Source organism: Morone saxatilis, unplaced genomic scaffold (assembly GCF_004916995.1).
Source record: "Morone saxatilis isolate NCDOM2014 unplaced genomic scaffold, NCSU_SB_2.0 Contig18, whole genome shotgun sequence".
NCBI classification, from domain to species: Eukaryota; Metazoa; Chordata; class Actinopteri; family Moronidae; genus Morone; species Morone saxatilis.
In genome coordinates this window covers 6,500,313-6,523,892 of record NW_023339740.1, presented here as the reverse complement: position 1 = coordinate 6,523,892, position 23,580 = coordinate 6,500,313, and the positions used below count along the sequence as shown (strand labels likewise).

The 23,580-nt window shown below is 41.9% G+C and overlaps 2 protein-coding genes across 10 annotated transcripts in view; both read left to right on the top strand.

The window, feature by feature from the left end:
* The window catches only part of ndrg3a (ndrg family member 3a), a 29,681-nt gene extending 11,327 nt beyond the window's left edge, over positions 1 to 18,354 (top strand). Inside the window, exons 3-18 of one of the 9 annotated variants that reach the window (XM_035662516.1) lie at positions 1,962 to 1,994; positions 11,003 to 11,108; positions 11,253 to 11,373; positions 11,597 to 11,659; positions 11,742 to 11,802; positions 12,720 to 12,806; positions 13,973 to 14,029; positions 14,454 to 14,557; positions 14,737 to 14,802; positions 14,888 to 14,939; positions 15,033 to 15,080; positions 15,174 to 15,209; positions 15,303 to 15,354; positions 15,716 to 15,741; positions 16,610 to 16,648; positions 17,183 to 17,285. In XM_035662516.1, coding sequence (XP_035518409.1) covers positions 1,962 to 1,994; positions 11,003 to 11,108; positions 11,253 to 11,373; positions 11,597 to 11,659; positions 11,742 to 11,802; positions 12,720 to 12,806; positions 13,973 to 14,029; positions 14,454 to 14,557; positions 14,737 to 14,802; positions 14,888 to 14,939; positions 15,033 to 15,080; positions 15,174 to 15,209; positions 15,303 to 15,354; positions 15,716 to 15,741 — 912 coding nt within the window. In that variant the 3' untranslated portion in view covers positions 16,610 to 16,648; positions 17,183 to 17,285. Of the gene's footprint in view, positions 1 to 1,961; positions 1,995 to 6,516; positions 6,854 to 11,002; positions 11,109 to 11,252; positions 11,374 to 11,596; positions 11,660 to 11,741; positions 11,803 to 12,719; positions 12,807 to 13,972; positions 14,030 to 14,453; positions 14,558 to 14,736; positions 14,803 to 14,887; positions 14,940 to 15,032; positions 15,081 to 15,173; positions 15,210 to 15,302; positions 15,355 to 15,464 lie in introns of those variants that run through there. The other 8 variants (XM_035662513.1, XM_035662521.1, XM_035662519.1 and 5 more) reach the window with 8 other exon arrangements.
* A 1,870-nt stretch (positions 18,355 to 20,224) lies between these two features.
* On the top strand, positions 20,225 to 23,510 carry si:ch211-25d12.7 (src-like-adapter 2). The gene is made up of 8 exons (XM_035662512.1): positions 20,225 to 20,465; positions 21,063 to 21,168; positions 21,275 to 21,374; positions 21,459 to 21,545; positions 21,872 to 21,975; positions 22,276 to 22,428; positions 22,542 to 22,671; positions 22,953 to 23,510. The coding sequence occupies exons 2-8, from the start codon at positions 21,102 to 21,104 to the stop codon at positions 23,074 to 23,076; spliced, it is 765 nt and encodes a 254-aa protein (XP_035518405.1). The 5' UTR covers positions 20,225 to 20,465; positions 21,063 to 21,101; the 3' UTR covers positions 23,077 to 23,510.
* Positions 23,511 to 23,580: the final 70 nt, after the last annotated feature.

Sequence of the window (23,580 nt, the reverse complement as noted above, 5' to 3'; positions counted from 1 at the left end):
AGAGAGAAGAAGAGAGGCAGGGCTAAGACACTCAGTCAGAAAAGACAGTCAAGCAAGAACGAGGAGAGATCAAAGGAGAAGCTGGAAGAAACTCATCTCTTGATTACTAACAGCTTGAGAAATTCTAGTAAGTGAGTGACGGCGAAAACAGAAGGAAGTATGGAGGAGGAAAAAAGCCCAATTGCAGATCAAAGCTCTTCCCATTCTCTTCTGGCCTCCTCCTCTTCTCTGCTCCATCTCAACAGCTGATTGGAAAGAGGGGGTGTCTATGAATACACAGGAGTGTTTTGTTCTGCCCCCAGGCAACTGTCAGTGACAGTCAGGATATCATGAGGGAAAGTGAGTAGTGAAGTATCTGGTCTGAGAGGATTGCATTGCCTCAGTGGTGGGTCTAAAGAAATAGGAGCATATTTCTCCTTGTGGGGCTGAATTCAGCGTCAGGTAGATGTCTTGTATGAGGTGACAGGGTGGGGAATGTGCATCAGAAACATCGTCTGAATGAAGGATACTGGCACTGACCTCTCACTCCACCTAGTGGCCAGCTCATTAAAAAGACAAACCAGGAGTGATGAAAGCAGATGGAGATAATGACATGATAAGTGATGACAAAGGATTTTCATTTTTATCTCTGAGCCTATGTTGAAGTGATGAAAACAGCACTGTTCTTTCTCGTACTTGGCTGCATCATCATTTCATTAATGTAATATCTGTATGGAAATCAGTCACTGTCTGCCACAGCAAAGTAACCATAACAACAGAAGAACAGAGTACTTCGAAGTAGAACATGCATGCAGAACTAAACAAGAAAGAAAGGGTAATTAACTAACATGTCTAGTGCAACAGTTTGCATAACAACAAATGAATAGCTGTTGAATAGTATTGCTGAGGTGTAGCACATCTTTGGCCAGCCAAATTACAAAGAAAAGGCTGGTGAATTTATAAAAGTTGTCATCACTCCATTCACCATGGTGAGGCAGCTGACCTTGTTGAAGGTGCTTTGTAAATAGACCTTAAACTTTTACTTCCTCCATGCACCTTCATCATGTCTGTAAAATACCCCAGCATCTGCATTACAGCAATAGTGTCGACTCTCACTAGAAGCATTTGTTACCATGATTTCTGCTCCACTGCTATTTCAGTAGAAGAAAAAAGGGAGGGCTATCCAGCTTCCATCTGCCTCTACACCCATATGCATCCTACTGGTCTGGCCTACAACTGAATCCCACAAGAATCTCCTTGTTGTTGCTGCCCACTCTCGCTTCACTGCCCATCTATTCTGTAGCTTCCTGCTGTCTGAATAAAGACAAAACACCAACTGAGACAATACTTCCTATAAGAATGCAGCACCATTACCTACATTATAGGTGTAAAGAATTTAGTTATGATGATGTTGTCTGTACAAGTGTAAATGATGTTGATTTAAGATTCATATAAAAACACAATTTGAGGTATGCAGTCAACTGGCTGTGATCAGACTATGTATCAGTATCACAATCAGTTGGACCAATGGATCTATAAACAATTAGATGAAGTCTCACCACAGTATGTCACTCACAGTCGTATTATTCAGAAGCTGCAGCGCAAGTTTAAATCAGTAACATACTTCGTTTTCTGCAATCTGGCCACAGTTCTCTACCTGGAGCCAAAATCTGAAATCAAACTGATCAGATATGATTATTGTTTGTAGCAAAATGACCAAATGTGTTGATCTAATTCTGCCTAATATATATTACTAACACCGTAACAGCTTATAAAAAATGCGACACCACCAGATTTGTTCATACACTTCGAGAATGATGTATGTTGAATACATCCAACACGTCATGCACTGCAGCGTTCTCCATCTACAATGAATGAATTGTTACACAATTACAATAGGTGTTATTATTGACTTTGCATAGAGAAATATGGCATCAATCAGCCTGTGGTATATATTAACTCTCCTATAATTTTTCTTGCAGAATGCACGCAACTTTCAAGATTTCGACTGCCAGGTGAGTGTTGCTCTCTGTTTCTACCCAAAGCACTGTTGAGATGCTGTATGTCAGTGGAATGGGGTTAAGGGGCATTTGGACAGTCTCACACACCCATTGCTGAGCCAATTTGTTTGCTTGCCCTACATCTGAATGTTGTTCCTCACAGGCAACATCAGATTTTTCACACCACGTTCTGGTTAAATGTAGGATTTATTTTGTGGATTAAATCAATGAGGGTCATTCACTGCACTGGGTATTAACTTTTCACAGAGATAGCATTTAAAAGCTTTTGCTGTACACTGTTTTTGCCCAGCTTGTTCTCCACATTTGTCCTTTGCACCTGTGTGTCTGTGGGCAAAGCTCACTTGAAATGGATCTGTTCAAAATTCAAACTTTAGTGGTATGTCTGTGGACTGTGGATCCTTTGTACTGAAAAAAAAAAAAGTAAATAGAACCACATTGGTGGCTTTTTTGTCGTGGTTAGAGCAGGGTATGGGATTCACCCTTTTAAGATTTAGAGGCTAGCATTATATTTACTTCTGAAAATCAGAAAACTGTTAAATATATCATGTGAGGATTGGCATCCTGGTGGCATACCATATTTAACCACAAATGTCATGTTTTGTATTAAGGTGTACATCTCATGTTACGAAGTAAGGAAAACGACTATTAGTGGTATGTAGGGATGGTTCTTTCATCTTTTGTGTGATGGATATAGGTGATATTTATTAGATCTATATTTATAGAGTGTACTTTCTTAGTAAATGTCAGGAAGAGGTGCAGTGATTTCTTTTAATAGTTTTCTCAGCTAGTGTCTTCCGCAGTAAGACTGTGTTTTGTGTGATTGTTCCTGTGTTGCAGAAACTGTTTGCCTGTAAGCATTTCAACCATAGTCAGGTCTTTTTATGTGATAATGTAAGGATAATTATCATTAAAGAAAAAAATGGGTATCATCCTTGAGCGGGCAGTGTTCCAGATCCCTTTCTTTGATGGTTCATTTGCATGGGGAATGGGATTGCTGGTCCTCCGCCTCTGTGCTATGTAATTAGTTTTTTCTTGCAAGGAGGCTCTCGCATGAGGAGTGACCTCCCACAGGCAAGCACTCTGCTGTGTTTCACGAGCATCATGGCTGCAACGGGTTAAACCTTTCATCCCTCTCTCACTTTCCGCAGTCACGGCTGCTTCCAGCATCCCGCCAGAGCTAAATATAGCTGCTGCAGGCAGGGGGAGGAGAGACAAAGCATGTTAGCTGGAGCAGGCATGCTACATGCTCCCCAGTATCCATTCCTGTCGACATTGTCACTAATACATTAACATCCATAAAAAACTGCACTCACACATATGTTAAGTGTGATTTCTGTCCACTCATCCTCTTGTGACTCAGTCCAGGTCCTGCAGTTGTACGTTGAAGAAGGAATTATACCAGGATTTGTCTCAGCGGTATTGGGGCAGACTTAAATGTATTTGACCTTATTTCCTTGGCAGCCATTTTGACCTCACACAGTCACATTCAGGAGCCTCAATTAATTATTAAGATAAATCCTTATCTGGTTAATATTTGAATGCTATTTGAAAGTTTTCCATATATATAATGTTACTTAAAAGTGATATAGTTGTAGGCCTTTTTATTGAAGACATTTTCACAGCACAGCACAAAAACCACAGGTGTAAATGATAAGGTTAATGGCTGAATTCCATTTAGCTGCTTCAGTTTCAGGGTCTTTTCTAATTCTCCTCAGTGGGAGAAAATATATGAAATGTTAGATATTTATTGCTATTTTAGTCTTGTGCATTTTTGTGTGCAAGTGAAGGACAAGACTCAAGTTGGTTTGAGATGGACTATAAGCTCAAATGGGATATAAAAATGTACCACTGTCACAGAGTTCAGTGAAGAAAGCACCAACCGAGTCCACATGCAGTACAAGGCATTAACAGCAGACTTCCCATGAATACAGTCCATGTGGGGGGAGGGGTCCTCACCTCTGCACCATGACTCTGAGCAGCTGATGTGACATTCCAGCAGCTGGAAGACAAATCCAGCTGCTCTCCTCTTGACTTTTCTGCTACTCAAGCTCCTACCACAGGCGGTACACAGGTACTGCAACAGTCATGTCAAAAGCCTGTGCACCTGCATGAGGAGGGCGACGTCAATGGCGCTGGTGAAGTGGGGTCAGAGAGGAGATCCAAAAGGGTGTGGCGCTGCAGTCTTGTGTCACTTACTATGTCCTGCTTACGCCACTGAGAAGAAACGAGGGGAGGAAGGTGTGAGTCAGCCTCCTCCACCCATGGGACACTGCTGTATTCTGAAGTGCATACTTCAGGACACTAAGTTACTTCATGTCCGTGGAAACTGCTAAATGGATGACTGTACACTTTAAAAATAGATCATCTTAGGGTTGATGGTGTTTGCTGTGGAGAGCCAAAGTTTGAGATGGATGTCCATGGAACCTGAACGCATGCAGTGTTTTCTCAAAATGTTTTGTGAGCTTATATTTACCATTATTAGATTATGATTTTTGAAAGTTGTTTCCACATTGTCATCATCAGTTATTAGGTTTCACATTTCATAGTTATGTCCAGTCTTGATACACTTTTCTTTCTTGACCTTGGCTTGTACCTGTGCAACACAAAGACTAAAGAAGCTGTCTCTTTTGTTTTTTAGACAAATGGCTGCCAAGTCATGTCTTTGGCTTTTTAAATCGTCACTGTCTCATTAAGAGCAGCAGAGGGCGCCATAAGCCTCTTCATTGTGTGGCTGAAGGGCTATGTTTTGTGTAACTCGTTCTGGTCTGCTGGGCTTTTTCTTTTTGTAGATTGTTGTTGCTGAATGTGCTAAAGGAAGGTTTAAGCATCAAAGAAACATAATGTATTGTACAGATGTTGCTCAGTGACCATCCTAGAAGAGGACAAAATGGACCATGCCATGTGGAGTGTCATGTCGTATGGTGGTAGACAGTTGAATACAAAATGTTTTCCCGAAGTTGTGCATTTTTAATATGCTTGGAATGTGGAAATCAAACCTTAGATTCTGGCAGTGTTGATACAAACCTCTACATTGAACTGAGTCATGCACACCAGCACATCACTGTGTGACTTAATGACTGCTCAGACTGCAGAGTCCTGCTGAGACACTCAATGACTCAGTGTATGACACAAAGAGGCACCTGTTCTGTCAAGGAAAACGTACATATGTGTTCAGTCACACACATCCTCTCCATGAGCTGATGTGCTCAATCGCATGTACAAAAAAAAAAAAAAGACAAAATCTGGCATTAAAGATTGAACCTCACAGTGTACAAACAATTAGTCACATCCTCACCGCAATCTGGCTTGAATGACTGGAGATGGAACACGATTTACACAACCCTTACACTGCGGAAAAAATCTTCAATGGACATCAAATGTCAGAGGTGCATTGTATGGATCCTATTTTTTACTATTACTTTATTTGTCAAGCCTGTATATCAAGTGTTTATCTGTGGAAATGCACATGCACTACATGCGTGTTGATGGCACCCTCTGTGGGTTAGGACAGGCAACATTTAGAGGAGAAACAGCAGTTTCCAACCAAACATGCTGCTACACTGACTAACCAATGTCTTTGTAATCCCACCCACCCTGTGCTGTTTGCACAGGTGCCATTGGCTGCACAGAGCAGCCTGTCTCCAACACAGGCGCGACACTCTGCATTGCTTGCAGTTGTGCAGATGGCAGAGGAGAGTAGAAAAGGAGAGATCAATAAACTATGTGGATCAAATATCTCAGAGGCAGGGTTAGGGGAAATAGATCCTCTCATGTAGGCTTGTGAATATTGAATAAAAATAGTAGCTCATTGTGAGTTTTTTTTCTGGTAAGCCTGGAACATAACGAGGGTCATCTTTTGAATGTCAGTACTAAAATGAATATTGGAGCTTTGCCAGAAGATTTTACATTATAAACTAATATTGCAGTATGAGCCAAATTTTGCAGCAACGCTGTTGTGTGTGTGTTTATCCGACAGCTGCATTTTACGCTAGTCCTGCTGAGTGACACTTGGAAGTCATTAACAAGATCTGATTATGGATATTCACGTTTAGACCTTCCTTATTTGGATGCTGAGGTCATTCACACTCTTCTCATTCATCAAGGTGAAGCTAAAGTGAATCTGGAGACAGTTGTTGGTAAATCTCTGCGATGAGCAGCCATTTTGCTGATGCAGAACACAGCCCAGGGTGAGCTGTCAAAGTCAGCCTCCTCTTCTCTCCTCTCTCTTCACTTTCTCAGTATCACAGTGTGACGTCAGCAGCCTGCTCATTTTCCAGGACTGCCTCTGCATCCTTTGTACCCCATCACCCTTCTTCCACGCACACGGCCCTCTCTCTCCCTCCCACTCTCCCCCTCCTTGTCTCTCCTCCAAGCCCCACCCTCTCCCTCTACCCACCTGACCCTCTGCAGTCCAATTAGACGCACCGGTGGCTGGATGTATGGACGCACTGTGACTACCAAGCACAAACTGCAGTCTCACTCTCCTCCCCCTCTGTCTCTATTCCTGCTCTCTTTCCCACCTCTTGTTTCTGTCTCTCTCTTGTTCTCTCTGCATCTTATCCACCCCCCCTTCTTCTGCTTTCATTCAGATTATTTACCCATCTCCTCCTCACTCCCTCTGCTGTGTCTTTCTCCTCCCTCTCTTCCTTGCCGCTACCACTCTAGCCGCCTCAGCCTACATCCCCCCCTTCCTACCAACGCTCCCTCCCTCCTCCTCCTCCTCCTCCTTTTGGAGATCTTCAAAGCTGACCAGCACACGCTCGCACATAGCATAACACGCTCCTCTCCTGCGTGGGAAAAACATGTCAGCTATTCTGGACCTGGACCAGATTGCATGCTCTGGGAATGGAGTGGTGAGTGACAAATGCGTCTTGCCTGCCTTGACACACCTGGCTGGGTCCTTGCAGCAGGGGCTTCTGGTTCAGATTAGGGGAGGACGTTGCTGTGCGGTCTCCCCAAAGACAGGGTGACAGCAGCTGGCTAGAAGGGAAAAACTGGTGGGGGTCTTTCCTGGCTCGCTTGTCACCACCTTCAGCAGACAGCTGAGACTATGGGGCTTTTTCTCTCTGGGCAGCTGCTAGTGTTGGGCGAACATTTGTTTCGTGTGTGCGTGTGCATGTGTACAGGTCATGGGTGCAGTCTGCACAACCTAACTGTGCTTTTTAATGTGATGATATGAAAGATGCATGTGTTTAGTGCTCAAGGGTCTCTGAATCTGTAAATGCCACAACCAGAGGGTGTGTATGTGTGTTAGTAAGTGGGTTTCCATCAGTAGGTTGGTGTTTTTGTGTTTCAGGGCGCATTTGTCAAATGTGCACTTTTGTGTTTATCCATAACGGTAGTCGGCAGGGATGTGTTTTGCTGAGTGAATGGTATACAGCTGTGGATGGTGCATAGTGCCAGAATTGTGTTGCTTATTCTCTGATCACTAAAACCAGGCAGGGAGGTCACTAACCCCCACACACTATAGCAACAACACACCAAAATCACTGTAGCGGCTCCTTCCCTCCCCTGCAGAGATCTTGAGTTTGTAGTTTCGACCCACTGCTTCGATGACACACACGCACTATACGTGTGCTGCAGGTGGGGAGGGCTGTGGTTGTGTAGAGCAGGGTGGTATGCACCCGGGATGATCTCCACTGGAGCACATGCATAGCAGACATGGATGTGTGCATGCATTTGTTCTTGTATGTACACTAAAGTCATTTGCAGGCTGCTGGCTGCGCTTGATGTTTCTGCCCTGTAATGCTGCTCTTAGAGGTGATTGATGCCATTCCTGGCAGGGCGGGGAAGGCAGGGAGGAGGGGGGAGGAGGGATTGATGAGAGAGGGATTGCAGGAAGAGGAACAGCATGACATACTGCTCTGCTTTTTTCACCTCACCCCACCTCCCTCACCCTCCTTCGGTCTGGGACCAAAACCCAAAGTGCTCCTCGTTTGCCCTGGGTAACCTCCTGAAGACCCTCTTCTCAAAGCACTAACCCCTACTCAGTATTCCTGTCTCGCATACAGCCTCCACAGACACTTTTTTTGTTAAACTACTAGCCGCCATGACTGTATTGAAGAGGAAAAAGGGTTGCTGCCATTGCGGTGCTCTCCCTCTTTTTTCCCTCTAGCTGTCCAGGCTAGCAGCCCCACCCCATGTCTGATTCCTTGAGACACTGCTGTGTGTACATGTATACCCACACTTGTTTCTGTGGAAGGAAATGATGAGCTCTAAGATCAATACAGCTTATAAACCATGCCAAGAGCTAAATGGATAGATAAAAGGTCTTCTCCTTCACTCTCTTTCCATAGCCCTTTTCTCCATGATCCACCCTTGTTTGTGCCAGGACATGGCTGGAAAGGAATGATACATTTAAGCACTGCGCCCCTTCTGTTTGAAGGCACACCCTTCTGTTAGTCATACAGGACTCCCTCTGTCTTCTCTCTTTTTCCTCCTGTCTCCGTCACTCTGTCCCTGCTTGCTTTCACGCTCTATTTCCTCCCATCCACTTCTAGACTCTCTCTACCTCTTGGTCTAGCTATTCCATCTTCTTTCTTTATTTCCCCCTGTATGTTCCCACCACCATTTCCATTTTCATTTCCTATCATGGGAGGGGCATACACGCCTGCTCTTTCTGGCATGTGTACAGTACATGCTTGAGAGGAGGCAGGCATTTGAAAAAGTCTGTCTTCCTTATTTCTTAGAGCAAGGCCACTCTTTCTACACTGCGTGTCCTTGACTCTGTCCTCTGTCCGAAAATTCTGCAGCAACACAGTTTCCTCTCCATTTATAACAGGTTGTTCTGCCCCACCCCCCCTCCTTCACTAGGCCGAGGTTGCCGAATCATTCCATTATCTGTGAAAAGGCCTCTGACGAGCACAAGGTTTCTTGTCAGCAGGAGAGTATCTTCAAGGTTTACTCCATCTCAGGAAGAGTGGTTAAATTCAGTATCAGCAGATCGTAGCACACAGTCAGTGAGGGTTGCAGCGTTTTGTTTTGGTGTGCATAATTTTCATGTTTTTGTGCGACATGCTAATCTCTGTACCAACACCCACACAAATGAAGATATCTCATTCCTTTGCTGACAGGATGAGTAGTTTTCCCCTTGTGTCGCTGTGTCCATTATAGATTGCAGATCCAAATTACTGCAGTCATGTCCTTGAGAATTAACCTTCATCTCTTCTGAAGAGACTATGACACATATCCATCACGTAAATGCCTACAGGAGGGGAAAGAGCAGCGCGTACAGTCAGAGTCACGCTCCCTCTGTGTCTGTCAGCCATAACCTGTCTCTCGTCCGCCCAGGCTCGTGTCTTTATTATTGATGACCAGTGGGCCTTGAGAGCAGGCGAGCACTAGGCCCCACCCACCGCTCCTGCTCTGTGCAGTAAACACACACACACACACACTCACACACGCACATGCACGCTTCTATATCATGCGCACCCTTGTATGCAGCACCAAGTCATGCTGACCTTGGGAAGTGTTTATGTTGTGTGTGCGTGCGTGTGTGTGCGTGCGTGTGTGATGCAAAATGATGCTGCGATTCTGTGCGAAGTCGGGAAACTGGCTTTTTCACTTCCTGTATATTTTATCCTTTCCCATTTTGTCTCTTCCTACACTCTTTCTGAATCTCATAAACACTCATGATAGCCTAGACTGTTTTTGCTGTGTCACCCCCCTCGTTTTTCTTATACACTTAACAGTGCTTCCAGGCAAATTAAGTGTCAGATGAAATTACCCATAAGTCATTTAATGTGAAGCTTTGTGTGTTTTTGTAGAAGCACTGTAAAATACTAACATGGGGATTCCTCATGCTCTACAGAGAGAGTTATTCGAAAGAAATCGATGAAGCTGGTGTGAGGCTCTTTGAATTTTAATGTGTGTTTCTGTGTAAAGAGATTAATTTTTGCAGAGTCATACTTGTGAAAGTACCTGTGAGTTTAAGACCCCAGTTTCTCAGACAGCCTATTCAGTGCTTTGTTTGTCCAAGGGGTACAGGGGGGGTTTGTTGGAGAAGAGGGGCATGCAGTGCATTCTAAATCTGAGATTGTGAAATGTTGTGTTGGTCAATGGGGGTTTGTTTCTCCTATATCTGATTTTTGTGAATACAATCATCAATTAAAGCATAAAGCTGGTTTTATTATCCTTTTTATTAATCCTATGAATTAAACAATACTAAAACAAATAAATCCTGCTAATAAAAAAAGTGCCATAGATCTCCACTGAAAAATATTAAGAACACTTGAAAGAGCCAAACCATTGCATTTAATGACATTCTATCTTTACAATGACCATAGACAGTGTTGTTTATTTTGAAACAACTCGGCATCGGCTGCATTTGCTAGCTCTAGTGAAAATGCCTAAAAATAGTGTTGCAAAAAAAATCCCTCTAATCGTGAATCATATCGCATATCTGTCAAAATAATCACAATATGATATTTTCTTATCATATTGTGCAGCCCTACTCAAGGATGTAGTCCCTGTTTATAGCACAACTGTATTGGCTAGGTTCATTGTTATGAAGAAATATGTCACCCAAATGCAACAGTGCCGCTCCTTTATGTGTTTTTAGTATGTTTTAGATATTGCTGTTCTCAAACAAAACTATATGAAGCTTAAGCTACAAAGACAGAAATTGTTTTGTTTTTTTAATGCCAGAATTATCCTTTTAAAGGTCCAGTGTGTAACATTTAGGAGGCTCTATTGGCATAAATGGAATATAATCTGCATATGTAGTTTTCAATTGTGTAATCAGAGTTGTTTTTATGGGGCCATGTTGAACTGTCATGTTTCTACAGTAGCCCAGAACAGACAAATCAAACAATAAAACCAGTGGTTGCAATCTGCAACTTCACCGCTAGATGCCACAAAATCCTACACACTGGTCCTTTAAATGTGACAACATTGGCCATGCCGCAGACAGACAGAAGGAGAACACAGAATATTAGGTATCCTCTTTATGTACACCATCTGTTGTTTCATCAGTCCTGAATCCTCTTCTCTTCTGTCTGCAGGAGCATGACATTGAGACTCCCCATGGCGTTCTCCATGTGACAATGAGAGGTGTTCCCAAGGGCAACAGACCCGTCATCCTCACCTATCACGACATCGGCCTTAACCGTGAGTCAGCCAAAAATGGACTCATCAATACATGTGATGAAACTGTTTTATTTTAGCCTCTGCACCTGACACACACTCAGGTCCCCGACAGAGTTTGAACTCCTGAACTCTCACATTACGTGTCCTCTGTTTGCACCTTTCTAGACAAGTCGTGCTTCAACACCCTGTTCAACTATGAGGACATGCAGGAGATCACGCAGCACTTTGCAGTGGTTCACGTGGACGCGCCCGGCCAGCAGGAGGGTGCACCTCCCTTCCCTAGCGGGTGGGTGTCAGACTGGTTTTGCAAGTACTGATAAATGGGAGCACAGTTATTTTCTGTGCCGCAATCAATTCACTTAGTTAAAGTGAGCTGGTAGGTCATTTGCTAATGGAGGCACAGTATTTAAATTTATGATGAACCCAATTTCTCTGGTTAATTCAAACATAAGGAAATGACCCTGTTCTTGCTACGGACATGGACTCACATGCATTTCATTTGTCTCCAGTTATCGCTACCCAACCATGGACGAGTTGGCTGAAATGCTGCCCTCTGTGATGACTCAGCTCAAGTGAGTGACCCCCTGTGTTGATAGCTGATCAGTAATTGACTATTCATCTCAAGTCCCACGATAACCGGTGGTTTCTCTGCAGGGTCAACAGCGTGATCGGCATTGGCGTGGGAGCAGGAGCGTACATCCTCACCCGCTTTGCAGTGAGTCCCCAACAGGACCAGGGCGTCTATGCTTTAACCTTTTTTATTTTTTTTCCCACCTCTCTGTCTCGCCTATTATAATTGAAGCTTTTCGGGCCACACATTACTAAACATTAAAGCCTGCTATCAAGCCCACACAGGGCATCAGGTTTCTCAACAGTCTGCTGCATATGCTACCATTCCCCAGATGATGAATCACCTTGGTGATTCTCTCCTTTTCAGTTGCTTTCGTCTTGTTTCCACACTCAACGCAGCACAGCTAAAATAAGCACAATCTGTGTACAATAGAGCAGAAAGAACTAGAAGTGACAGAGAGGAGTGAGGGAGCACTGAAAGATGAATAATGAAAAGAGAGGATGGTGGTCAGAGGTAAAAAGGGATGGTGGTGGGATTAGCAGAGTGTCTGCTCTTGTTTAGAATTAATAAAGAAAATAGATTCTGAAATGTGTTTGCTTTGACCGGCTTAGAACAAAATGTGTTTAGCCTCAATAGATTTATAGCAGCTGTTGCTGCATTGCATTTGCAGCATCCGCAGTATTCCCTCAGCATTGGGCGAGATGGATCAGATCTTAGATTTCCCCAGACGTCCTCTTTCTGTCTTCAGGCAATTCCAGAACCACACCCCTTAATTTAAAAGCCCAGGATTCCATCTTTATTGTTTCATGTCTTCATTGAAATGCACAGACATGCTTCACTTTTTGTCCTGCTAGATAAATGTCATCAACATCAAAATCTTTTATTTAAATATTGGGCAAAATATTAAATTAACTTCACACTGTAGGTCTGAAGGCTGAAAGCAGAAAACTGTAACTCCACCACAGCACACATAATGCCAGATAACACCCATGCAGGACTCTGTTATTGGTCAAAAAGTCATACTTTTAAGTTTGCACTGACATGCGTCATTTTCTTCCCAGCTGAACAACCCCACCCTGGTGGAGGGTCTGGTTCTGATCAATGTTGACCCATGTGCTGAAGGCTGGATCGACTGGGCAGCTTCAAAGGTCAGTATTGAGTCGTAGTATCACCACTGCACCATGAACCTAGAGAGTCCTACTTAAATAATTTACCAGCCATTTAAGTCTGGTTTCCAGGCTTTTTGTCAGGTTGTTATTAATAAATGCATTTTGGAGTTAAACCACTCTACTTTATGCTCTCTACCCTAATTACTATTTTATGTTATTTATGCCTAGCATTTTATTCTATTTTATATGATGCAAGAAGTAAATAAGATTACTAGTTATAGAATCACGCACGCTGACACCAAGCCACTGTTTGCGATATAATGTTTTAAAGAGACTTCAAAAAGGTTTATTTTCTGGCTAGAAGTGGATTTAATTGGATTTAATGACATTAAAGACACAGACAGGGGCTCTTATTCTGTCTTAAGTTGATTATACCTGCAGTTTTTGGTTTAAGGACACTCCAAAGTTAATGAAAACACAGCTTCAGATTTTACTGGACACACAATACTTCTGGTGTTTGTTCCTTCTGATTTATTTCATTTTGAGTGAAATAATTAGTTTCAAGTACAGGGCACAATGTCTCACAATACTGTCGTACACTTCAACAATTTAATACTGTGAACCCTACATTGTTGTGTGTACTATGCTGGGGGAACATTCTTTTCAGTGTTACCGCACACAGACGTGGAACCAGGGGGAGCTTGATACGACCTTTGTCCCATATAAATTAAAATCATAGTCCTTCATCTGTTCTGTTGTTATTATTTGGCTCAACCAAGAAAAAATGTAGAACAGATTATTGGATAGTGACAGTAGTGATAGAAACAGGGGGAGAGAGAGAGCGAGAGAGAGAGAGACAGAGAGGTAAAACTGGGAACAAAGCTGCCTGTCCCACATTGAACTAGTAAGGTTGCATTTGTAATAGTATGCCTCCTACTAGGTCACCAGGATGCCATATCCTTCTCAATTTCTAAAACTTAAACATGGCTTCTCTGTGTATTTGCTGCTTCATAAATGTGGAAATTAAAATCTGTCAATACATACACAACATATAGACAAAGGCATAGATTCAGATTCAGATTCAGAAATACTTTAATAATCCCAGAGGGAAATTATATTATAGTTATAGTTATATAGTCACAACCATAAGCTGCCTGGGTATATTCCCAGTCTTAACTGAATGTCTGTCTTCCTCTTGTGTGCAGCTGTCTGGATGGACCAGTAATTTGGTGGATATCATCATGGCTCACCACTTCAGCACGGTGAGTTTCTCTTGCAGTACATTACTCACGCTGTGCTTTCTTTTAGTGTTGTTGACCTTTTTCATTGACAGTGTGAAACTAAAACTGAACTTCAGGAGGCTTTTCTTGATTTCCCTCTATCTTTACCTCATCTCACTCTTATAACAGACATTTACTAATTAATCTATTTCTGTCCTTGTGGATACATAGACTGGTGGATTGTGACATGTCGATTACATAACTGACAGTGCTGGAGATAATCATACTGTAAATCCCACAGCTTGTCTGGATGACTAACTCACATTTTAACAGCTCCCTGTACTTTCAACACATACTACTTATATGTACTTTATATGGAGTCACTTAACTTAATTCAGGCTCTTTATGGCTCAAGATAGTAAAGTTTTCCTGTTTTGATCTTTTTTCACTCTGTTCTGTTCACCAGGATGAGCTGACAGAGAACCAGGAGCTGATCCAGACCTACCGCCTCCACATCGCCCAAGACATCAACCAAGACAACCTGGCTCTCTTCTGTGGCTCCTACCAATAGTATGATGCAGTACATAAACATACACTGTACAATAATGTTTTTGTAGGCAGTGTCCAGTATTTTTCCCTCATTTCTTATTGTGTTCTTGATCAAATTTATGGGTACAAATGAGGCATGTAAATTCTTAGCTGTCAGACCTTTCTGTAAAATCAAATCATAATTTGTCTCCCTGCACCAGCCGTCGGGACCTGGAGATCGAGAGGCCAATCGTAGGTCTCAATGAGGACACAGTCAACACACTAACGTAGGTTTTGAAACTAAGGAGACACAAGTAAATTTTGTCTCTGAGAGTTCAGAGAATATTTACAGTTTATCATTTTCCCATGCAGGTGCCCTGCTTTGCTGGTGGTCGGTGACACATCACCTGCTGTGGAGGCTGTGGTGAGTTACACTGCATCATCTCAGAAACCTGAAAAGCGTTTGCCATTATTTCTCTTTTTTGAGCTCAGAATTCATCTCTCAATGATCTTCCAGGTGGAGTGCAATTCCAGGTTAAATCCAACCAAGACCACACTGCTAAAGGTTTGTAGTGTATTTGTTAATGAATAAAATATATGCTATTAATCTTTTGACTGTACAAAGAATGAATTAACAAGACTGATAATTATCTTTCAGATGGCTGATTGTGGAGGCTTGCCCCAAGTTGTGCAGGTGGGTTTTTGTTTGATGAGACACAATTCCATATCATCTAGCAATTTTCATGTCTAAATTATCTTTTGACTTTCATCCTTTATCTGTTCACAGCCAGGGAAACTTGCTGAGGCCTTCAAGTACTTTGTTCAGGGAATGGGCTACAGTAAGTAAACACTCTCTCACTTCTTTTGCTACTTGTGGTTAGTGAGCAAAAACACCTCAATATAAAATGATACTGGTTCTAACTAGCCGACTCTACATTCACTGTCCAAGAATTGTTTACAGACTAAAACCTTTTTGGGCTGACGTGTTTGTGGTCAAGAATTTCCTGTTGACGTGAGTGCAATGAAAAAAAGTTACTTAAATGAGGATTGTTTTTCACTTGCTTAAACACCCCTGCTGATGGGGTTTGGACTGCGGCCAGCAGTGCATGAAAAGACACAGTTTTTTGTCATCCTGGTCACGGAGAGGCAGCTTGAGCAGCTCGGTGGATGCTAACGCCGTTTCCTCTCTGCTCTTTGCAGTGTGTGGCCACCACAACCCTCAGTAGGTGAGGTGTAAATGTATCTAGCATGATTGAAATGACAGTGGAACTCGAGTTATGATGAACAGCAATTCACTTCCTGTTCAGTTAGGAGTGGGTGTCAAAAAATACCCTCTGCCTGGTGTGCTTTTCTTTTCTATCCACAACTGTTTAATAATGCGGTGTCTTTCTAGAGAGACTCCAAGTGCATATTTAAACAGGCCTTCAGGTTTTTACAGTCACTCATCTGCAAAGGAAAAGAACAACAAACACAATATGTCTGCTATCAGACCGTACTGGCTTGCAGTACACCAACCAGACTCAGCTCCACTGATGGATGAAGTCATGAATGTAGGTTTGCTTGCTCTGGCCATACAGATGACACCTGTCTGCCTGGGTTTTTTCTGTAATGCTAATTCTCTTTTTGCTCTCTCCTATTCCCAAACCCTTCAGTGTGGGAGGCAACCTCGGCTGTAGCTAGTATGTCGGGGCCTCTGCGTTGCTTTAAAGGCCACCGCGTCCCCCTGTTGAGTAAATGCCACTGCAGGATTAGAACAGATTAAAAAGAGTGCTTTCACACGGAGAAAGTGTGGAAAATAAATCTTAACACCTCAGCATGTTTCTGAAAGCTGCTTTTCCCTCATTAACACATTGCCACAGTGTAAAATGCACAAGAGAAACTGCCAAGAGGTACAGGAAATAAAGATTCTTGTTTGCACACATGCTATGATTTCTTACCTGTTGGTGATAGCAAACAGCTTTTGTCCTCAAGCTGCAACAAAGCCTCAGTTTGAATCCGACATACACTAAGGTGGGACAAAGCAACACGAGAGCTACCTTTTCAACATGTCTCCCTTTCTCCCTCTTTCTTTCCTTCTTTAATCATTGCTTACAGTTCCCTACGTTCTTCTCAGTCACCTGAGCAACGAATCAGGTACCGGGTTCTTGAGCAGCTGTCAGTCTAGAAGGCTTTGAACCCAATGGCCTCTTAACACCCCACAGTGGATAAATGTCAATGTATGCAGAAATTCTCCAGAGAGCACTGTTTCACATTGGTATTCAGCAGCAGCTCAGTGTGGTGGATACAGTCGGAATTATGCACAGTGAGATCTTTCTGCATACTTTGACACACATTCATCTCTCTGTAGGTGTGTAGTTAGTCCTTTTAGCATGGATTCTGTCCTCCTCAGTGTCCTGTTTTGTTGCATGACCTGCCGCTGTTGCTTCCTGTCAGTTCAGTTGGATTGCATATGCTGTATTCTGCTGTTGTATTTAGTTTTTTTTTCTTTCAACAGTGGACATAATTTTACACATTTCTTGTATTTGATTAGTCTCCATATTTGAGAATTGTTTGCATGGTAAGCACTTTTTATTGTTGTTGCATCTGGGTATCGAAGTGTTCCCACACTGCACTCTCCAGTCTCCAGGCAGCGTGAGTGGAATATTAATGCATGTCTCTCGTTTTCAGTGCCGTCAGCAGGAATGAGTCGTCTGGCTCGCTCGCGCACCACCTCCTCTTCCAGCATCACCTCCATGGACAGCAGTCGCAGCCGCAACAACCTCAACAGCCTGCTGGAGGGCAGTGCCACTGGGGTCCTGGACAACCAGGCCGGCCCCCAGACCATGGAGGTTTCCTGCTAAAGCCCAGCCCACCCCACCCCACCCCCTGCACACTCCCATAGTAACTGTATGTGCCCCCCCCCCTTCTCTGTCTATCTCTCTCTCTCTTTCTCTCTCTCTCATCTCGCTCCTAAGCAACTCCTCTACAGGAGGATCTGTAATGAATTATGTGATTAGAAAAAGAGGATGTAATAAATATATTAACAGATGCATATTATTAAATATTGAATATTGAATACACTATCAAAGTCACATTCCGACCAGAAACTATAACTACATTCAGGTGTGTTGTATATTCAAATGGTCAAACCATATCATTAACTCATCTGTCCCACCTCACCCTCCTTTGTATTTATTTTTTTCACATTGTCTTTGTTTTAAATGTCTTCACACACACTGTAGAAATCTTTCATGTCTTCAAAATAACTTGTATATTACACATATTCATATTTTTCATTGCACGGTACATCACTTTTACTATTTCTTTGTTGTGAACTCTAAACTTGTGGACTGCATTGACGGTGAGTCACCGCATCTGTTTTAATCTTCAACTTGCTGCAATGTGATGCCGAATTACTCCCAAAGTATACAGAGGGATCACTAAACTTACCGTAGCTGTAGTAATAAAGGTTGAGTGGTAAAACAAGGAAAAACCACTGTAGACTGTAACACACTGTCAGTATAACTGAATCAAAGCTGTAGAGAGAGCTGCTTTGGAAAGCAAAGAACATTCAGTGTTAGGGAGAAGTCATGTACTTGTGTCAACTCTGTCTCTTCACATACATTCATTTATTTTGGATTCTTTTTGTAATTGAACTCATCTCCTTTTCTTTCTGCTTTGTGTTGATGTTTTTGTTCAGTTGAATATATTATTCAGTGATGTTTTAACGACCTTTAACAAGTGGGTTCTAATGTGAAAAGTATGAGTCCCTTCACTTCGGGGCCCAGTGGTGCTTCTCACTGTCTGCTGATTCAACTCATTTATATTACTACTGAATAAAGCTACAACATGACAAAGTGCCTGGTGTTTGAATTTATCAGCAATAATTAAGTTTACATGAATAACAAGTGTAGTGAATGTATTGGAAAGAAAGAGAAAGTAAAGTACTGTATTTCTCAGTGCAGGGAGTACTTGTAACTTTCCTCTTCTGTTCGTGGAAAAGTTAGGTGACTGTGGTGAGTTAGTTTCCAACCACACTTGTTCTTATTTCCTCACAGAGTGACAACTGATGTTGTCACATATGACACAGTCTATATTTAGAACAGATAACGAAAAAAACAATGGTCAGCTGTGCTGCAAATAAGATGAAGAGATTGACTTCAAATTTGATGTACAGAATGTTCTGGGTGTAGAGCAAGCGTTAATCTGATCTCTTATTCCATTGTGCAACACTAATTTTCCTCTGTTGATAACAGAGGAATGAACCTCTTACCAAGTACACACAGGTTGACAATATCTATACAGTGTAATGCAGTGGCATGCAAAAACCCTGCAATCAATACTGTCCAATTTATGTTGAGTTCTGTGTTGTAGCTTTAATTCTGGTGATTATTACCGGCTTTTATTAAATATGATAATCCTGTATTCAATTACAATCCGGACAAAACATTTTTGCCATAAAAAACTTAATGTGCAGTTAGATGGCATATTTACATTAACTAATGTAGAAAACCATTTATGATGGTATGGAATGATTCATTTTTTGATAAGAAGTTATTTCCATCTACATTAACATGCAGTTCTTATGCATCCATAGTAGAACAACTCAGACCTGTGCTGGTAAAGACTGTTTTATTGTTTCCACTCACTTGCTCTTTTGCTTCTATAGAAGCTCACAGTACATCTGATTAAAGACTGGAACAAGAAGAGATCAGCATTTTTGTGGCCTTGTCAAAGTCATCTCTCTCAGCAGGGACTAAAACCAGTAATTAAATCTATGTTCGTGGTGTAGCAAGAGCGTGGCATGGAGACTTAGGAAACATATGCTGATTTAATTGAAAACAATCACATATGACAATATTTGCCTCCAGATGAAGATATATTCAAGTTCAAAAACATTACATTACTGCAGCACATTAGTAAAACAGAAAAACTAAAGGTGACATTTTAAATCAATAATTGTTTTACATCCAAATCCTCAAACATTTTTCCAAATACATGACATTGAAATTAAGCCTAGTCTAAAATGTGGACATAAATAAACAAATTATATGTATTCATTTATGTTAACACATAAAACATTTTTTAAATTAATCTTAATGTGTTAAATTTGACAGCAATTGTCATTAAACTGGGGTGGCCAGGCACCCGTCTAGAACTGCCCCTGCATCTCTCATATAATAATGAATATATTATAGCTTAGGGCTGCACAGCTGTCACTAAATTAATGATTAATTGTCGTTATTAATTGTCTTCCTTCTGATTTACCTGTACAAAATGCCCTTATTGCCAGTCACATTGCTCCACTGCTGCTGTTATTCACTGTGCAGTGTCAGCATGATGGATGACTGCTGATAAATAGTGCAGGAGTAGTCTGATGTTAACATCAATGGCATCATTTTACCATGACTGACAACAACTGAATCTAAAGACAGGGGAAATGTGGTCAACCTTTGCATCACAGATGCTGTTTTGCCCAGTGTGAACCTAATTTACAGTGTCAGTGTGAAATTATGTCACTGTATCAAGATTATACATGCTTACGTAGACATACAGTTCATTCCATAAACAAGTGATGCGCTATTAGCTCCACTTGAAAACATTTTGCACAAGAGATCAACATGTGCTGTTCTAAGTCAGGATGTCAAGGTCTTGAGCGTCACAGGAAGCTGCAGCAGGGTGACATACATAAAGGCCGTGCAGGAAGCCTCGTCTCTTCATTCAGCCCCCACTATAAACAGCTGCGAAAACACAGCAGCCTTCAGAGAGCACAGTCATTCTGATTGATCAGCAGACGTGACTGGGAGCTTAGACATAGACAGCAAGGCATTCACATACGTGTGTGTGGAAGGCAGACAAGCATTTCATCACAAAGATTTGGAGTTTACTGGCCGATCAGAGAAGGATCTGACTCACTACTTGTGCAAAATATCTTTTTTGGGCAAACATTTCTATACAGAAACTAAAGAAGGTATGTTACTTGCTTTGATGATGGTCTTTCATTTTTCTTTCTTTCTTTCTTTCTTTCTTTCTTTCTTTCTTTCTTTCTTTTTATGGTCAATGTCTTGACTTTTAACTCCAAAATATTAGTAAACTTATTGCCTGATCACTTGTATTATATGAAATATTAATTATTTCCACTTAGCGATCAACATGCACTACATATTAATGGAGAAATCAGTTACTGGTTAAATGTTTTGTTATTATTTAAGCTATTCTATTAACTTGCTGCTGCTTATGTGAAAAATGCATCACGAGAACAAAATCTCATCTTCGACTTTATTCCTCGCAAACATGCTGCATGGAAATTTAACACAGGATATCAATGCCTCTTGTTGTGGTTGGGCGCCTTCCTGTGTCATATGGGTTTTCGTTGCCAGGTTACAAAATAGTGTGCGGTACCTGTGAGCTGTTGACTCACTGATTGAAGTCATAATGTGATAACTAGGCTGTGGGATAATTAAATTACGAATGTGAAGGTTATTGAAGACCTTTGAAGACGCACCATTTTCTAATTATCCTCCCCCCATCTCACAGTTTCCTTTCTCTCTCTCTCTCTCTTTTGCAGCCACAAGAGCCATTTCAAGTCAGCAAGAAGTCAAAAAACATGGGGACCTGCCCCATCAGATGTCAATCCAACATGACAATCCTAGAAAATCCACCTGTGACACCAGGTAGGTTATATCCACAAGTCGACAACACACAAAATAAAAATAAGAAAAATGTAACAAATGAAACTCTTTATTTATTGTATTCATCACCTCCTCTTTTTCTCTGCAGCTCTTCCGGACAGCATGATTATATCCCTCTGTAACTATCCTTCCTTTGGACGCACAGAATTGAGCATGTACATTGGGGAACTACTCACCATCATATCCGAGTATGTGCTCCTAATGTTTCACCTTCACCCTTGTTCACACCTCGACAGACACAATTATTCATGGCTGCTTATTTTCTCCAACAGCGACGGTGATTTTATGATGGTGAGATCCACAACCACAGGCCGGGAGAGCTACGTTCCCACCAACTACACCGCCAAGGTGACACACAGGTAATTCACTGTCACTGTAAGCATATGTGTAAAGAACAACTGTCTCATTATCGTGAGTGAGAAAGCAGAGGAGTTGTACAGAGGTGAAGTGAATGGCAGGGGGTTCCCTGTCGGGCAGGAGGAGTCTCTGTGTAGGTGGCCTCTCCCTCAGTGGAGACAGGGTTTTGGAACAATTCATCAGTTTTCTCCAGTGAAATGACATCAGCCTCTGCCTCCTGTAGTTTCAGACCTCCTCCAGTGGGGAATGTGCTTTGATATTTTTACAGTGAATTTTCCAAACTTGAAAACACTGTCTTAATGCCCCACTTTGTTTTCTCTCTGTTCAGGTGGCTGTTCACAGGCATCAGCAGGTACAAAGCAGAAGAGCTGCTCATGCAGCCTAATAACGAGAGCGGAGCCTTCTTGATCCGAGAGTCAGAGACAAACAGAGGTAGGTAGAGGGTTGTTTCTTGGGTTTTTCATTGTGAATTTCATTATGAACATATTCAATCCAAGCCCAACACTGTAGCATCACAATTAGCTAAAATATTATGTCATTATTTTAATTATATGTAATGCAGTTTCCACGATTTAGAGAATTTTCTTTTACATCACTAAAATTGCTTCATGTGCTTTAGAAACATCTGAGATTATAGTTTAGGAAGGATAAGGAATATGAATCAGACTTGCAAAATGACTAATCGAGAGCCGTATAGTTTAACTGCTGCATCTGTGCATTTTTAATGTTCAGATTGTTACTCGCTGTCCATCCTGAGGAGGACCAACTCTTCGTACCAGCACTGTGTAAAGCACTACCGCATCTCTCCCCTACAAAATGGCTGGGTCTATATATCTCCAGGACTCACCTTCCCCTCCCTGCATCACCTGGTTGAACACTACTCAGGTTTGTACTGAGGATGTAATGCTGTTTTCTCCTCTGGACATACAAGAGGCCACTCGAAATTAATATTAGATATTAGATCATAGATATTAATATGTTGTCTCCTTTCCCTGCAGAGTCTGTAGATGGTCTGTGCTGTCGGCTGACGGGGCCTTGCTTCGTCCAGGGTTACGACAACGCCAGGGAAGCCAGGCCTGTGCCCACAACTGTCAGGAGGCCTACTATCAACTGGAAGGACATTAGCAGGTGTGGCAGTCTCTCTCTCTCTCTCTCTCTCTCTCTCTCTTTCTCTCTAGCCTTGTTTCTACTGATGACTGCCACAAGATGTCACTCTACTACTTGTTGTAAAGTAGAGCATGAGCACCTGGTGGCGTCATAGTAGAAGGCAGTTGATAAATCCTCTTTGTCAAGCTTATTATTTTAAGTGTTTGTTGAGAGTGTGTCAGAAATATGTTGATTTGTTTACACACCAGTTAAAATAGTCTAAAGTAAAAGTTTAAAGTAAAATCTGTTTCTGCCTGCTCCAGGTCAGTGATCTTCAGGAGGAAGAGAACAGAGTCAGACAACTCTCTGGTGAGCGAGGGGCTGAGGGAGGCCATTTCCTCCTACCTCCAAATGACAGAGGGAAACGATCATAGCTGGGACACTTGAGGGAAGACAGTGGATCAGTGTGAGAGAATGAAGTCAGACAGATGGAGCGCAGTCAGAAGCTGGCCTGTCTCATCTGCAGTCTCCTTAGGAAGAGGCCGTCAGCAGCACGCCCAAATGTAGTCTTCGTATACTGCCCTAGAGTAGCAGGAGGGCCGAGACACTACAATGCTTGGAGTTGTGACGTACTGTATGTCAGCAAGAAGACTCTTTTAGGCCCACACAGGCACACAGTGGAGGTCACTGAAACATATGTTATCATCTGGTTGAATGTTTCTCTTAATTTATAACCTAATATGTATATGATGGTTGAATGCAATATGTGAATTATATTGTAATATGATTATTCTAATGGTTATGTTATTGGAATCCAATAAAATAAAATATGTATGTGATAAATTAAATGAACACATATAAATATAACCTAAACACATAAGAGTCTGGTCTGTATTTTCTTCGTATAATAATATTGTATGTTATAACAATAAACTATATATATATATATAT

Bases quoted from the DNA above. Each gene is read 5' to 3' on its own strand.
- si:ch211-25d12.7 (XM_035662512.1), top strand. From the start codon at position 21,102: ATGGGGACCTGCCCCATCAGATGTCAATCCAACATGACAATCCTAGAA. The intron at 21,375-21,458 runs GTATGTGCTCCT...TTTCTCCAACAG, and splicing joins CTACTCACCATCATATCCGA to CGACGGTGATTTTATGATGG. The intron at 22,429-22,541 runs GTTTGTACTGAG...CTTTCCCTGCAG, and splicing joins CCTGGTTGAACACTACTCAG to AGTCTGTAGATGGTCTGTGC.